The following is a 13374-nucleotide window of genomic DNA, read 5'->3' as shown; positions in this document are numbered from 1 at the left end:
GGGGGAGAGGGGCAGGGAGGTAGGGGGGTTAGCTGCTGAGGGGACAGTATGCAGCGTTTGGAGTCCTGTGAATATTTCTGACATAGGTCCTCCTGGCAGCACCTGACTTCATTGTTCCTTGAAAGAATACAGCCAGTTGCAATGAAGCTGACCCAAGAACGGTTTCCTACGTGAATTGCAAGCACTTTTACTGATTGCACTTAAGCTGTTCTGTTCCCCTTCAGCCCAGCACTTTACTACTTAGGGCCAGGGGAGAGAGCACTCCAGTATCCCTGTCCACAGCAGGTGGGGGGAACTTTTCCCAGTGGGTATTTGTTAGGGCACTAGAGGACTCAGGGTCCTGGTGTTCTGATGAGCACCAGTACAGGTAGAGTGAGGATTATAGTAGGATCAGCCTATGCAGAATGAAAAAACACAAAGCTGGGTGATAAGTGGTTGTCTACTGATGCATTTTACATGGGGCATGGAAAAGATCAGCTCTGGACTTAGTGATTGAGGTAACATGTAGAGCTAGTGCTTCTAGCTGCAGAGCACAGACACAGCTCAGCAACTTGTCCACTTCCATCACAAATGCTTCACAGTAGAGGCTTCCTATATCCAGAGGACACATCATGAAACCATGAACTCCTGCTTGTTTTAGTGAGGTATTCAGTCTAAGAGGAAGCCAAGGTGTAAGCAGTGGCGTGTTGCTCTTAGCCAAGCAAGCAGTTGGGCTGGTCTCCATATGCTGGGGAAGCGTTCAATGTTCTTTCCCACCAACATAAACTGCACTGTCTTTATTATCAGCCACAGCATCTTTGCTTGCAGCTAAAAGTAGGAGTCAGTGCAAATCCAGAGCAACCTCTGTTACGTGGTATGTGCCCAATTTGGCCACAAGCAAGGTGAAAGCATCTTTGTTTCTGCTTAGTTTTCAATGGAAAAGGAACAAATTTTCACCTTAAAAACAACTTTGTCAGCAGTGGGGAAGAGATGTTTAAACAGTCCCACTAACAGTGAACTGCCCAATCTACAGTTGGCAGAGGCATGGTGGTTCCATTAAGATTTTTGGCGCAGGGTGTAAGTTGGCTGCTTATGTCATCATCTCATGTAAGTGCTGTGAAAAGACCGCAGCCCCCATCGTGTGCAGATCTGTCTTCCCTAGCTGGCAGAGAGCTGGACAGCAGCTTCCCCTGTCATGTCAGTGGTGCAATAATCCTGGCTATAATGTGGGTTAGTGCCTTTTCTTCTTTATTATATTTATGGAAAAAATGTGAAAGTTTCTTCTCAGGAGCTCTGAGGGGCTTGAGTTGTATATTTTTTTTTTTTTATCAATTTCAGGCCCTGATTGGAAGGAAATACTGTGCAGACAACTTGTGCGATTTTGACAGTAGAGATCTTTTGACAAAATCTAATAGAGTTTTACTTAGATTTCAGAGCTCCTTGAATTTCTTCTCACTAAGGGAAAAAAATGTGTTTTTACCATGCATGAGAGCAACTTCTTAGGGTATACCTTGTGGTAGTTACAATGTAATCATGAAACAACCCCACTTTTTTTCCAAAGTTTAAACTCACCTGAGTTTTGACTCTGTTTAAAATGTCTGCCTCACTTGGAGAGAAACGCTTACTCTTGGAATCGTAGAAACAACGTTTTGAATCCTCCAGGCATAGAAATAACAGACAAACCCAAGTCTCTTTCAGGTTCTCTTCATTTTAAGTATGCAGAAAAGGTTCATCCCAATATATTTGACAGTAACTTCTAATTCCTTCACTGGCGGTAATGTCACCAAATACATGTGCCCAGGCCAAAAGTGTCTGTTAGCTGAGTAGGCTGCAAAGCAGTCTCTGTTCAGTGTGGGATTGATGCAGAAATACACTCTTCTTTCTGAATAAGACTGTGACAAACCTTGCACTTAAGAGAGTGGTAGATGTTAATGCAAATCAGGACTCTTTCTTGCACTGTTGTAGAAAATCCAGTGTATCCTTGCCAGTCTGAATCCCTAGCACTTAACCCCTTTTGTTTTCCAGCCTCTCTAGAGACTTCTCCTTTGTCATCTTCATATTTATAACATCAACTTACATTTCAGGCTTCTGAGGAGCACTGCTATAGGTGGAACACATACAAAAAAAAAAAAAAAAAAAAAAAAAAGAAAATCTAGTGAAGGACTCATAGCTGAGGATAGAAAGTGTTTTCCCAGGTCTCTTCCTTGAGCTTCATATTCGGCTCTTGGAGATGGCATCATCTCCACTGAGCCACATCACTAAGAACCTCTCGTTCTTTACAGGCTTTCCGGTAGAGGTTCTCGACTTGGGGTCATCAGGCTCTCTTGTCGCTACTGACCAATGCCAGACCTACAGTGTTCCAGGTGGCCATAGCCAAGTTAGGCTGGTGAGTTAGCGTGTCTCTTTTCAATAGTTCTGGCCCTAATGATCATGATGGCCAATCAGAACAGTTGCATTGAAGACACTGACCTGTCTGCCCTGTCCTGTCCAGAAAGGCTTCAGCAAAAGGAACCAATAAAGGTTATATTCAGTGGCACCTGGTCAGAATTTGAGTATTAAGGGCAAGGGATAGCCTCAGAGTTGCTCCCAGTACCTGAATCAGGCCTGGTAGAAGCAGCACCACAGATTGTTGGAATCTTGATCAAAATCCTCAGCTGGATGGGTGAGGGTAAAATTCAAGAAGGAGTAATTATTTCCCTGACTCAGGGAAAGGCTGCTTTGAGGCCTGAAATTCTTCTAGTATACAGGATGTTAAAGCCACAGCTAAAGCCCTGGGACTTCAGGAGGTTTCTACATTCCTGAATGGTGATGGCTTTCACCTCACTTGCCAAAGGGCCATTTTACAGGCTATAGGTTCACCTCTTCAGTTTTTGTGCAGCCATTGTCTGCTCTTCCCTTGTAGCCTGAAGACTCAAGTGTATTTTTCCCCATTTATTCCATTTTAAAATGTTACCATTTTTTTAAACTTTACTCATGACTCAGCACGTTAAAAAATGTTTGCAGCACGCACAATGCCTATAAAATAATCTTTTTCATGCTTTTTGTTTTAATAAGGAAAACATTTTATGTATCTCACTCTGGCATGCAGCTGTAATTATTCCTCTTATTGTACATGGGAGTAGATTGTTCAATGAATGCACCTTCAGCACAGCGGCCTGTGTGTGTATTGCTTTGGAGAGGCAAATAACATTGCTGGAAAACACTATTTTGTTGATTCTTTACTTGGATGTATAGAGCAGTTCAGGAAGGAAGAATATTTTTGCATCAACTTTTCAGCTGATTTAGCAATAAAGATTTTTACTTTTGTCTAATTATATATTTTGATTCTGTTACTGCACTGGAGGGAACATGTGCAATATCTCAGACAAACATAGTTGTGGCTAGCCACAGTCATGCTGTAGGGTCCCCCTTGCTGAGCTATGTGGTGCTTCCACTCATCAGCCTTCCATACAAAAGTTACTTGCGGAACACTGTGAGGGTGGAATTCATAATACCAAATATTAGGCAGCTCTCTGTAACCTACCAGAGGAATCCTGCCTGTGAACTTGCTGTAAATAGTACTGTACGGCTCTTTAAAAGTAACTGCAGCAAGAAAAACAAAATCAGCAATAGGACCACAGTGGACTGTTCACATAAATCCCTGCATTGAAACACTCAATGCATCTGGCTACTAAAAGAATGGAGAAATCAAAGAAACCCAGAAGTACCTGGAGTGTTACTGTTTAGAATGTTTTACTTTTGTATCTCTGGTTCCAGCAGTGTTCCATAGTTTCAGAAGCTGTGAAGATTTAGTGCCAGTTAACCTGGGGATATATCCATGACGAAGCACACAATTCCGGTGTAGTGTGGACTCTTAATTTTTGGTTTTCCTATATGGGCAGAGTTGGTCTGTGAGACCAGTGGTGGTTCCAGATTCATATAAATAATGCACATTGTGGGCACTGCTCTGAAATGACATCTCATTCTGAGGCATGATTATCTGAATCTGGTGCTAGTTTTCTTTCCCCTGTTAAATCCATAAAAACACCACCAAACAACGACAGTTTTTTAAGAGTACATTTCATCGTTATGTGCTTACAAATAATACAAGATCAGAATCTTTTCATTTTCCCAGCTTACACATTAGGAATGTTTTGAAAACAATGCATGTCTTAAACCACCTCTCTGAGCTTTTAAAGCTGTTCCCTGATGAGCCCAACTCGGGGAGTCAACTTGTACATAACAGTTTTGCTTTTATAAAAGATCATTCCGTAAAAAAGGGTGCCCTCACCAAGAGAGTTTGAAAAGAAGACGTCACAAATTAGGCTGAGTATATTCACTGTTCTGTAAGGTTATTTAAGGATTCTCTGATGGCAATATAAATGCCGTATTCAAACTGCCCTATTAGTGCCAAGAGACCTATATGAAGCAATAATTAGCTGCCACAACCACCAGCCTTATTGCTAGCTTTAAGAGCTCTGTTTAAGAGCTCAGTGGAAAGTCACAGGTCCTTTGTAGAAGTTTCAGCTATGGAAAGCTGTTCACTAGCAGGAGTCATAGAATGGCCTGGGTTGAAAAGGACCTTAAAGATCATCTAGTTTCGACCCCCCTGCTCTGGGCAGGGTTGCCAACCACTAGAGCAGGCTGCCCAGAGCTGCATCCCGTCTGGTGTTGAATGCTTCCAGGGATGAGGCATCCACAACCTCCCTGGGCAGCCTGTGCCAGTGCCTCACAGCCCTCGGTGAAAAACTTTCTCCTAATTTCTAACCTAAATCTCCCCTGTCTTAGCTTAAAACCATTCCCCCTTGTCCTATCACTATCTACAAATGAAAACAGGAGCTTCCCTTCCTGTTTATATGCTCCTTTCAAGTACTGGAAGGCCACAGTAAGGTCTCCCCAGTCTTCTCTTCTCCAAGCTAAACAAGCCCAGTTCCCTCAATCTTGTGTGTCCATGACAGATACCAGCTGTGCTACCTGATACCTGCTGGGAGATTATCAACATCAGCTATCTTATTTTTAGGAAGGTGCTGGGTACTACATTTTCCCGTAAGTGATGTCCTAGTACACAAAGTACTAGATGAGACTGAGCAAGAAACCTAGAGCCTAGTTAAGTAAACCTCTCTTTCAATGATCTACATTTATAAGCAAAGATTTCTCCAGAAGAGTAGCACAGTATGCTCCCTGACTGCATAGCCTTGAAGCATTCAATACCAAATGTGCTAAAGAAAAAAATGGTTTTAGCAGTGGCTAAGAGAAAATACATTGTTGGAGCACATCTGAGATAACCAGACTCGGAGTATCATCAAAGCTGTAATTGAAGGCTCTCTTCCAATTTCAGTGGCTGACCAGTATAAGAGGTGAGAATGGTCATTCAGATGTGCAATTGTGAGAAAACAGATATGCACCTGATGTTTATATTTATCTAACTTGTTCTGATTAATCTATTTGTTCCTGTTTTGTTATTTATGGTGACTTGCCAGCTGCTTGTAGCAAGATCTCATTGGAGAACAAGCCACCTTGAGAGAGGGGGTAGAAGCACTACCTGTAAAGCAGGCAGCTTGCTAGAGTCAACAACAGCCATTCTCTACTAAGAGAGCAGCCAGATGAAGACAATCCACGGGACAATGCGTCCACTAATAATTCAACAATGCAAATCCAAGTTTGAATAGCTTGGCTTCACTATATTTGGAACTATACTGTTTCTGTGTGTGTTCTGTTGTAGCATTAAGGATACACTGTTAACAAGCAAGAAAAATGTGCTGTTTCACCTCAGTAAGAAGGCTGGCAAAAATCCTGAGCATTACTAGAGCAGAGGAATAATTCTAAAGCTCATAGACTTGTACTGGCTTCTGTTTCAGTTTGCGAACTGTTCTGTACCCCTTGACAGCCAGGCCAGCACTAAGCAGGTAGGCCATGACAGCTGTGCAGCCTAAGAGGCCAGCAGCAATCTCTGCCCCATGTAGGCTGCACCGAAAGCCCTGATAGCCTTTGCTTTGGTAGAGCTGCTCTCTCTCTTTGCACACCGACGAATTGTAAACCTCCAGCAGATGATGGAAGAAATAGTACAGAGCAGGCACCAAGCCAATGCCTACCACTGCGTCCAGGGTGCATTCAAGCAGGAGCCATGCTGGAAAATGCCACGGTACCCGTAAGACGCCAAACAAAATGAGAAGGCAGGAGAAGACCGTTAAAGACCCTCCCACGGCCATCGCTGCCCTCGCAATTGGCAGCTTGAGGAGGTGGAAACGCTGGTCAAGCTGCCGGGCCTTCTCCCCGTCCGCTCCGCTGAAGCCGCTGTACGCCCCGCCGTACTGGTAGTAGTGGATGCCCCCCAGGCTGGCGACGCCCGTGTAGCCTCCCGTCGAGCCGTAGGACACGGAGCCGCAGACCAGGAGCAGCGCGGCGAGCAGCGCTCCCACCACCTGGCAGCAGGCTGCAAGGGGAAGGGCATCGCGCTGGGGCCGGGCCGGGGGCGGCCCCGCGCTCGAGAGCAGCCCCCCGCCGGGCCGGGCCGGGCCGGCTGCTCCGCCTGGGCCAGAAGCGGCTCCCGCCGCGCCCCCGGCCCCGCTCACCCCTGGCCGTGCACAGGTACCGGCAGCGGCGGCACTCCAGCGGCCCCGGCGCGGCGGCGCGGCTCCCCGGCGGTCCCTGCGGCCCCGCTCCGGGCACGGCGCTGAGGAGAGACAGAGGCGTGAGGTGGGGGGGGGGAGCCGGCCCCCTCCCACCCCCCCCTTCCCACCCCTCGCGGCCGCCCCGTCCCGCCCCGTCCCCCGCCGGGCCCCCCGCGGCCGCCCCTCACCGCCCGCCCGCCCCGGTGCCTCCCGCCCGCGGGACGCGAGCGCCGCTCCTCTCCGCCATGGCTCGGCGCGGCCCCGCCGGGGGCCGCGGGCGGAGCGCGGGGCCGGGCCGCGGCCTGGGGGAGGCGCCCGCCGCGCCCGGGGCTCGGCGCGGCTCCCCCGGCCCCGTCCCGCAGAGGCTCCCCGCAGCCCTTGGTGGCGGCGCGGCCCCGAACCCCACCCGCCGCGCGGAAGGCGCCGTCTTGCGCCTCTTGCCAGCCGAGCCCGCAGTTTTCCACGAGTTTCCGCTTTTCCTGCGCTGCGGCCGCTGGTGAAGGCGTCCTGTCCTCGGTTCGTCTGCCACCTCAGGCCTCTGTCCCGCCCCTCTGTCCCCTTTCTAAACAGAAGTCGCAGCCCTTTGCGTTTCTCCTGGTACAGCAGCTGCACCGTGCGCTGCGGTAGTAGCTGCCCTTCTCTGGACGCTTCTTGCTCCCCTACACCCTCGGTGTAATCAGACCTGTACACAGCATTCGAGACTTGAGTACATCGGTGCTTTAAATCATGGAAAAATGACTGTCTGCCTTGCCCTTTGCCTTTCCTGGCGATGTGCAGCAGCAAGACTGTAGCCCAATAATGCGAGAAGCCTGTAAATTGGAGTACCGCAGACTCAGCACTGACCATCCTCTCCATTTCACCCTATTCCATGAAGGACAGGGTATCTGCAAACTTGCCTTAAAAGTTACCTAGTTTGGAGATAAGAGAGAAGCAAAACAAAATAACTTCTTGTTCAACCCCATTTCAGATGGGGGAAAAGAGTTGTAGGATGATGTAAAGTTAGGAAATGAGGAGCTGTTGCAGAGCCTAGAACAAAAGCTCTGGAGACTGCAGATGCTCATCAGTGAGACTGTTGCACGTGCCACATGCCTTTTGGTGTGATCGTGTTTCATCACTCATGTTCATGTATTAGAACTAAGACCTCCTTGCTGCCGTAAACAGGATGAGCTTAAAAGTCGTTAGCAACCCTTTCTATAATTTTAGAATTATGGGCAATGCTATTTTTCCTAGTAGAGCTGTTAACTGCTGTGAAAGGGATATGAACAACCAAGTTATGGGTAATAAGAAGGGATGGAATAAGTGTTTCTTATGCAGTGTTGTGCTGGTCATCCAGCAACCTGAGTCAAAATTGTCTTTAGACTTTGTGATGTGCTGGAATTACTTGTTCCAAGAAAGATAGAGCTGGGAAATACTGTTGATCTGGTGGTGCATCAGTGTTTTACTAGAGTGTTTGCTGCCAGCAAGTGAGGTACAAACTTCAGGGCATTGCAAAACTGAGTCAATCTTATTCCATTTATGTTGCTATATTGAGAATTGTTAACAAAATGCTTTGCATCATGCTCAAATTATCACAGCTGGTAAACCAGCTGAGCCTGGTCAGCATCATCTTTTGGATTCCTACTCTCACTGCAATGGGTAGCCACCAACAGAAGAGAGCTACAGGAAACTCAGGGCACCTGTATTAATGTTTATCTCTTCTTTGGCCTCCCTCTCTCTCCCTCTCCCTAACCCTGCCCCCTCTTTCCTCCCTCCTCCTCCCCCCCTCCTTTTTTTTTTTTTTTTTTCCAATTCTGTTTCTGGCTGACCCTGATGTCATTGCTGCGCTAAGGGGTGGGAAGGGCCTGGCCTGGCTCGCCATGGATGAAGAGCTCTGACCTGGTTCAGTGCCCTCCCTGGGAACTTGGAGGGTGAAGCAGAAAGGGTGAGTTGTGAGCTGCCTCATATTTCTCCAGCGTGAGGCAGGTGGGACCTGCAGCACAATGGCTGCTGAACACCACAAACAGGTTTATCAACTGTCCCACATAAATAAATAGTCACAGGAACAATGAGCTCAGCACGATGATGACGATGCAGCAGTGCTGCAGAAAAGAACTGGAGGTGTTTGTGAATCACAGACTGAACTCAAGTCCACAATGTCATCCTGTTGCGAAAAAAACTAACATCACTGGGGTGTATAAACAGAAATGTCACATGTAGGACATGTGAAGAAATTCTTCTCCCCCCTCCCTCCCCTCCCCCCTGCTCTTTTCTAGAGCAAAAGAAAGCTCTAGAAAGATAACCTATGAAAAAAGATGGAGCACAGTATTTTCATTTGCACGAACAGGTGTCTATTCACAACTTTCAAGCTTGTTAATAGGGAGGCATCTTAACTTGCAACCTTGTAAAAAAATCTGTCAAGAGAAGGGGAGTGTTTTGGTCTCCCTGTTTGCTGTTCAGGAAGCAATGTTCTCAATGTGACATAAAAGAGATGTGATTTAGGTATGTACACACACACACACACACACACAAAAAATGCTTCCCCCCACCCCCTACTCCCCACACACTGCCTCCACCTCTTCCTAAGGAGAAGAGCAGCTGTCACTGGAGCAGATCCATTGGCAGGTGGCAGGCCTCCATCACCGGGGCTCAAATTCAGTCATGAGAGGTGTTGACCTGCCTGTGCTGTAAGAAAGTGAGGTGGCTGGTGCTGCCCACCCCACTCACTGCAAGCTCAAGGTGTCCCCTTGCCCTGCAGGGCCACCATGCCCCTTTCCACCCCGTTCCCATTGGCTGGTCACTGCCCTCTTGGCTTCAAGGCCGTCCAGGGTGCAGTTGCCTCAACAAACCATGCAACAGCACGAGTATCTGAAGTCATAACTCAAACACTTACACAACATTTGCCTGGATGTAAGCAAAAAGGAAGGCTTGGCAAGGTGTTTCTCTTTGCAGTGCCTGCACGCTGGAGCCAATAGCACTTATGCTGTGTGGAGCATTCTTCGCAGCAGCTGTAAGAGGACTTGCAAGTCCTTCATTGTGGCTGCCGGGCCTGTAGTTCATCAGTGCTGCCAATGCTCGATGAACTTGGGGGAAGGTCTGCTTTTCTCAGCATACTTGCAAGTGTCCTGCACATGGATTCAAGGCCAAGGCTGAGCAGTGCACAGTCCCTCATGATTGTTGGACTCTTTCCCTTCCCCAGTGCTACAGTGATCAGTGGCTAGGAAGAGAAATTCAGATTGCGCAGCACAGCCAGCATCAAGCTGTGGCACTGCAGTTGCAGACATTGGTATTACAAGAGGTCCACAAGACCTTATGGACATGAAAGCATTTGGTCTTTACACTCTCTAATTTTCTTAACAGAGAGGAATTGCTATGGTGGGAGCTAACACTCATTAAGGCAGGTGTATTAAGGCACCTGTTTCCAGCCTGGACCAAGGCCTGCATAAGAGAACTCTACAAAGAGCCTCAATGTGAATGACTACCCAGAGTATCGCTGTCCCCACTGAAATGCCCCATGTGCATGCACAGTGTGAGTCACCTTGATCCACTTTCAAAAGAAGTGCAGAGATCACACAGGCCCCAGAAGCCGCTGCTCCCCTTTCCAGAGTTCAGCTCACAAGGGCACCAGAGCACCCCGCAAAACATTTGCTGTACACAGGCTACTTTTCCAGAATGCGGTGTCTCTAGCTAGACTGTGCAATTTGCCTTTCATACTTTTCAGATTTATATTTCTGAGGTCAAATCAAAATTCATCCTAATTACAGGCAGGTAGGTAAAGTAGGTACTATATATTTTGGAGTTACTAGTTACTGGCTTTGAGTCACTCTTTGTGGATTCTGCTGTCTTTCTGGCTCCTAAATATTTGCACAGCTTTGTATAACCTAGCTGTTTTGTTGTTGTTGTTGTTTGTTTGTTTTGTGGGGAGGTTGAGTTTATGGTGGGTTTTTTTGGTTGGTTGGTTGGTTGTTTTTGGTTTTTAGCTAATTTTCTGCCCTGATTCTGCAAAGAAATGCTGTGCTCAATTTCAGCTGAATGCTGGACAATTAAGATTGCTGGAGGCACAACCATTGTGATGGTTTAATATATGTGGATATATGCAAGTTTGGCAAAACAGCTCTGTCTATGCACAAGGCAGATTTAACTATGAATTTGTGCAGTTTTCAGAGTGCTCATGTGACCTGACCTGTAACAGACAAGGGTTGTCCCTTGCATTTCAGGAGAGCTTCTGCAGTGTTGTAGATATTATAGATATATGTAAATATTAGGAATCAATAAACAGTCGCAAAATTCACCAGAACCAAGGAGTCTCCAGGGCTATTTGCTTATCTAAGTGAGAGATTAACAAGGAAAAATCACATACTTGGTTATTAAAAGCAGATTTAGCTGGAAATGACTAAACAGAGATTAGGCTACACAAATACTTGCGGAGACCACCCCTGAATGGTTAGGGTTATGCTAGTGTCAGAAAAGACTGGACAGAAATTGATGAAAAGAAAAGCAAAGCAAGAGGAAATAATTACTGAAGTGATTTGTAATTGATGCCAGTTAATTTTTGTGCAGAGTACTGGTTAAGTGTCTGTCCCTGGAGCTGTATACCCTGAAAAAAGAGTGCAGAGCACATGCACAAAACTCTACCGGTGTATGAAGTGCCTGCAGCCTGATGCAGACACAGGTTTGTCAGTGCAGTGATGCTTGAGTTCATGCCGTAGTCAAGCAGCTGTTTCTCAGTCCTCCTTTGTAACTCTGGCTGGTCCAGGAAGAAGCAACTGCTTGCCCATCTAGATTTGGACTCTCTTCACAGAAACAGACCTCTGGGCAATCAGAACAAGGTAGTACCAAAGAAACATTGAAGCCATTACCAAGTTTCTTCTTCCACTGGGAAGAGACAAAGGCCAATTGCTGAAACTACAGAAGAGGGAGATGAAGAAGTATGCAACAAAAGACCTGCAGGGGAGAGCAGCTGAGAAAGAGGAACAGATGGTAGGGGCTAGCAAGTGGCTGGAGGGGTAGAGAGGGCAACAAACTGCCTTACTGGTAGTAATGCATCCTACAGAGTGTGGCCACCTCTTTTGCTGCACTGTACAAGGGCAGGCGTCCCTGTATTTGGAGAATCAGAATCAAAGTCTTACAGAATGATTTGGGTTGGAAGGAGTATTAAAGATCATTTAATTACCCCCACCCCACCCCTTCCACACCCCCTGCCATGGGCAGGGACACCCCCCAGTAGGCCAGATTGCTCAAAGCCCCATCCAGTCTGGCCTTAAACACTTCCAGGTATGGGGCATCCACAGCTTCTCTGGGCAACCCGTTCCAGTGCCTCATCACTTTCAGAGCAAAGAATTTATTCATAATGTCTAATCCAAATCTACCCTCTTTTAGTTTAAAGCCATTCCCCCTTGTCCTGTCACTGCACTGCCAGATAAAGAGTCACTTTCTAGTTTTTCTATAGCCCACTTTAGGTACTGGAATGCCTCTATAATGTCTACCTGGAGCCTTCTCCAGGTTGAACAACACCAACACCCTCAGCCTGTCTTCATAGAAGAGGAACTCCAGACCCTTGGTCATCTTCGTGGCCCTCCTCTGGACTTGTTTCAACAGGTCCATGTCCTTCTTGTGCTGGGGGCCCCAGAGCTGAACACAGCACTCCAGATAGGGTCTCGTGAGAGCAGAACAGAGGGGGAGAGCCACCTCCCTCGACCTGCTGGCTACACCACTTTTGATGCAGCCTTGGATACAGTTGGCTTTCTGTGCTGCAAGAGGTCCTTCTCCTCAGGGCTGCCCTCGGTACATTCTGCACCCAGCCTGTATTTGTGCTTAGGGTTGCCCTGGCCCAGATGCAGGACCTTGCACTTGGAACATGAAGTGCTGAGCTGTGTGCTCATGCTTTGTTCCTTTGTTCCACATAGCACAAGGGGTGGGGGTAGGGGGGCTGCATGATATTGGATCATCTAGAAAAGGACTGGAGTCATACAGAGAGAGGAGAAGGGCATAGCAACAGCAGCAGAAACCCACTGATCCCATTGCACTGTGTCTCTCTCCTATCTGGCCAGGTTTTCATCCTTACATAACTGAGTCTACCTCTGCCTCCAGAGCCACATTTTTTTTTTCTCTCTTGGCAGCAGGCTTCCATCATGCCCTCCCCTGAACTCCACTGCAGTGTGCAGGATGTCAGGTAGAGCTCCAGTTGCATCATCTTCAGGGTTGTTGCTAGGCAGAACAGGCAGCAGCGTCCTTGAAGCTTCCTGACACCACTTTTAACTCTGTTAGGGCTGCAACGTGGTAAGAGATGGGGCTGGCTGGGGGAAGCAAGAAAGGTACCCATAGGTGCTTGGAGAGGGCATGACTGAGCTTCTGAATGTTGCTCATGTCAGGGTTCAGCAAAAAGGAGAGAAGAAACAATCCAGAACTGTGAGGCTCTTGGCAGAAGAGAATCCAGCCAGCTTCCACAGAAGACATTTCTCTGTCAAATGTTTTTGAAAGGCACTATTCCATGGCCAAAGCCCCCAGCATGGCTACTGTGGGAGGCCTGCCAGCCAGCCTGGGTCTAGGGTCTCTGCCCAGACCCACTGGTTGCAACCCACCATCTCCTAGCTTGTCTCCAGCACCAGAGTCCCTGGCCCCCATCACCCCCATTGCAGCACTGTGGCCAATAGCAGGTCATGACTCCCCAGCAGCATCGCCCAGCCCCAGTGCTGGGCTGGAGAGGACACACACAGTTAGCACCTGGGAAGGTGCAGCCTTATTGCTGGTGGAGCAATGGGCATGTGCTGAACGCCCATTCACACACACACACACACACAGGAGCAGAGTGGGTATGAACAGACAAAAT

At 47.7% G+C, this 13374-nt stretch overlaps 1 protein-coding gene across 1 annotated transcript; it reads right to left on the bottom strand.

Moving 5' to 3' along the window:
- Window positions 1-3957: 3957 nt before the first annotated feature.
- MARVELD3 (MARVEL domain containing 3) lies at window positions 3958-6831 on the bottom strand. Its single transcript, XM_084294718.1, has 3 exons — window positions 6758-6831; window positions 6531-6631; window positions 3958-6391 (listed from the first exon to the last, which is right to left on the bottom strand). The coding sequence occupies exons 1-3, from the start codon at window positions 6814-6816 to the stop codon at window positions 5781-5783; spliced, it is 771 nt and encodes a 256-aa protein (XP_084150844.1). The 5' UTR covers window positions 6817-6831; the 3' UTR covers window positions 3958-5780.
- Window positions 6832-13374: the final 6543 nt, after the last annotated feature.

Source organism: Netta rufina (assembly GCF_964035555.1).
Source record: "Netta rufina genome assembly, chromosome: 13".
NCBI classification, from domain to species: domain Eukaryota; kingdom Metazoa; phylum Chordata; class Aves; order Anseriformes; family Anatidae; genus Netta; species Netta rufina.
This window is presented reverse-complemented; position numbering and strand designations above follow the sequence as displayed.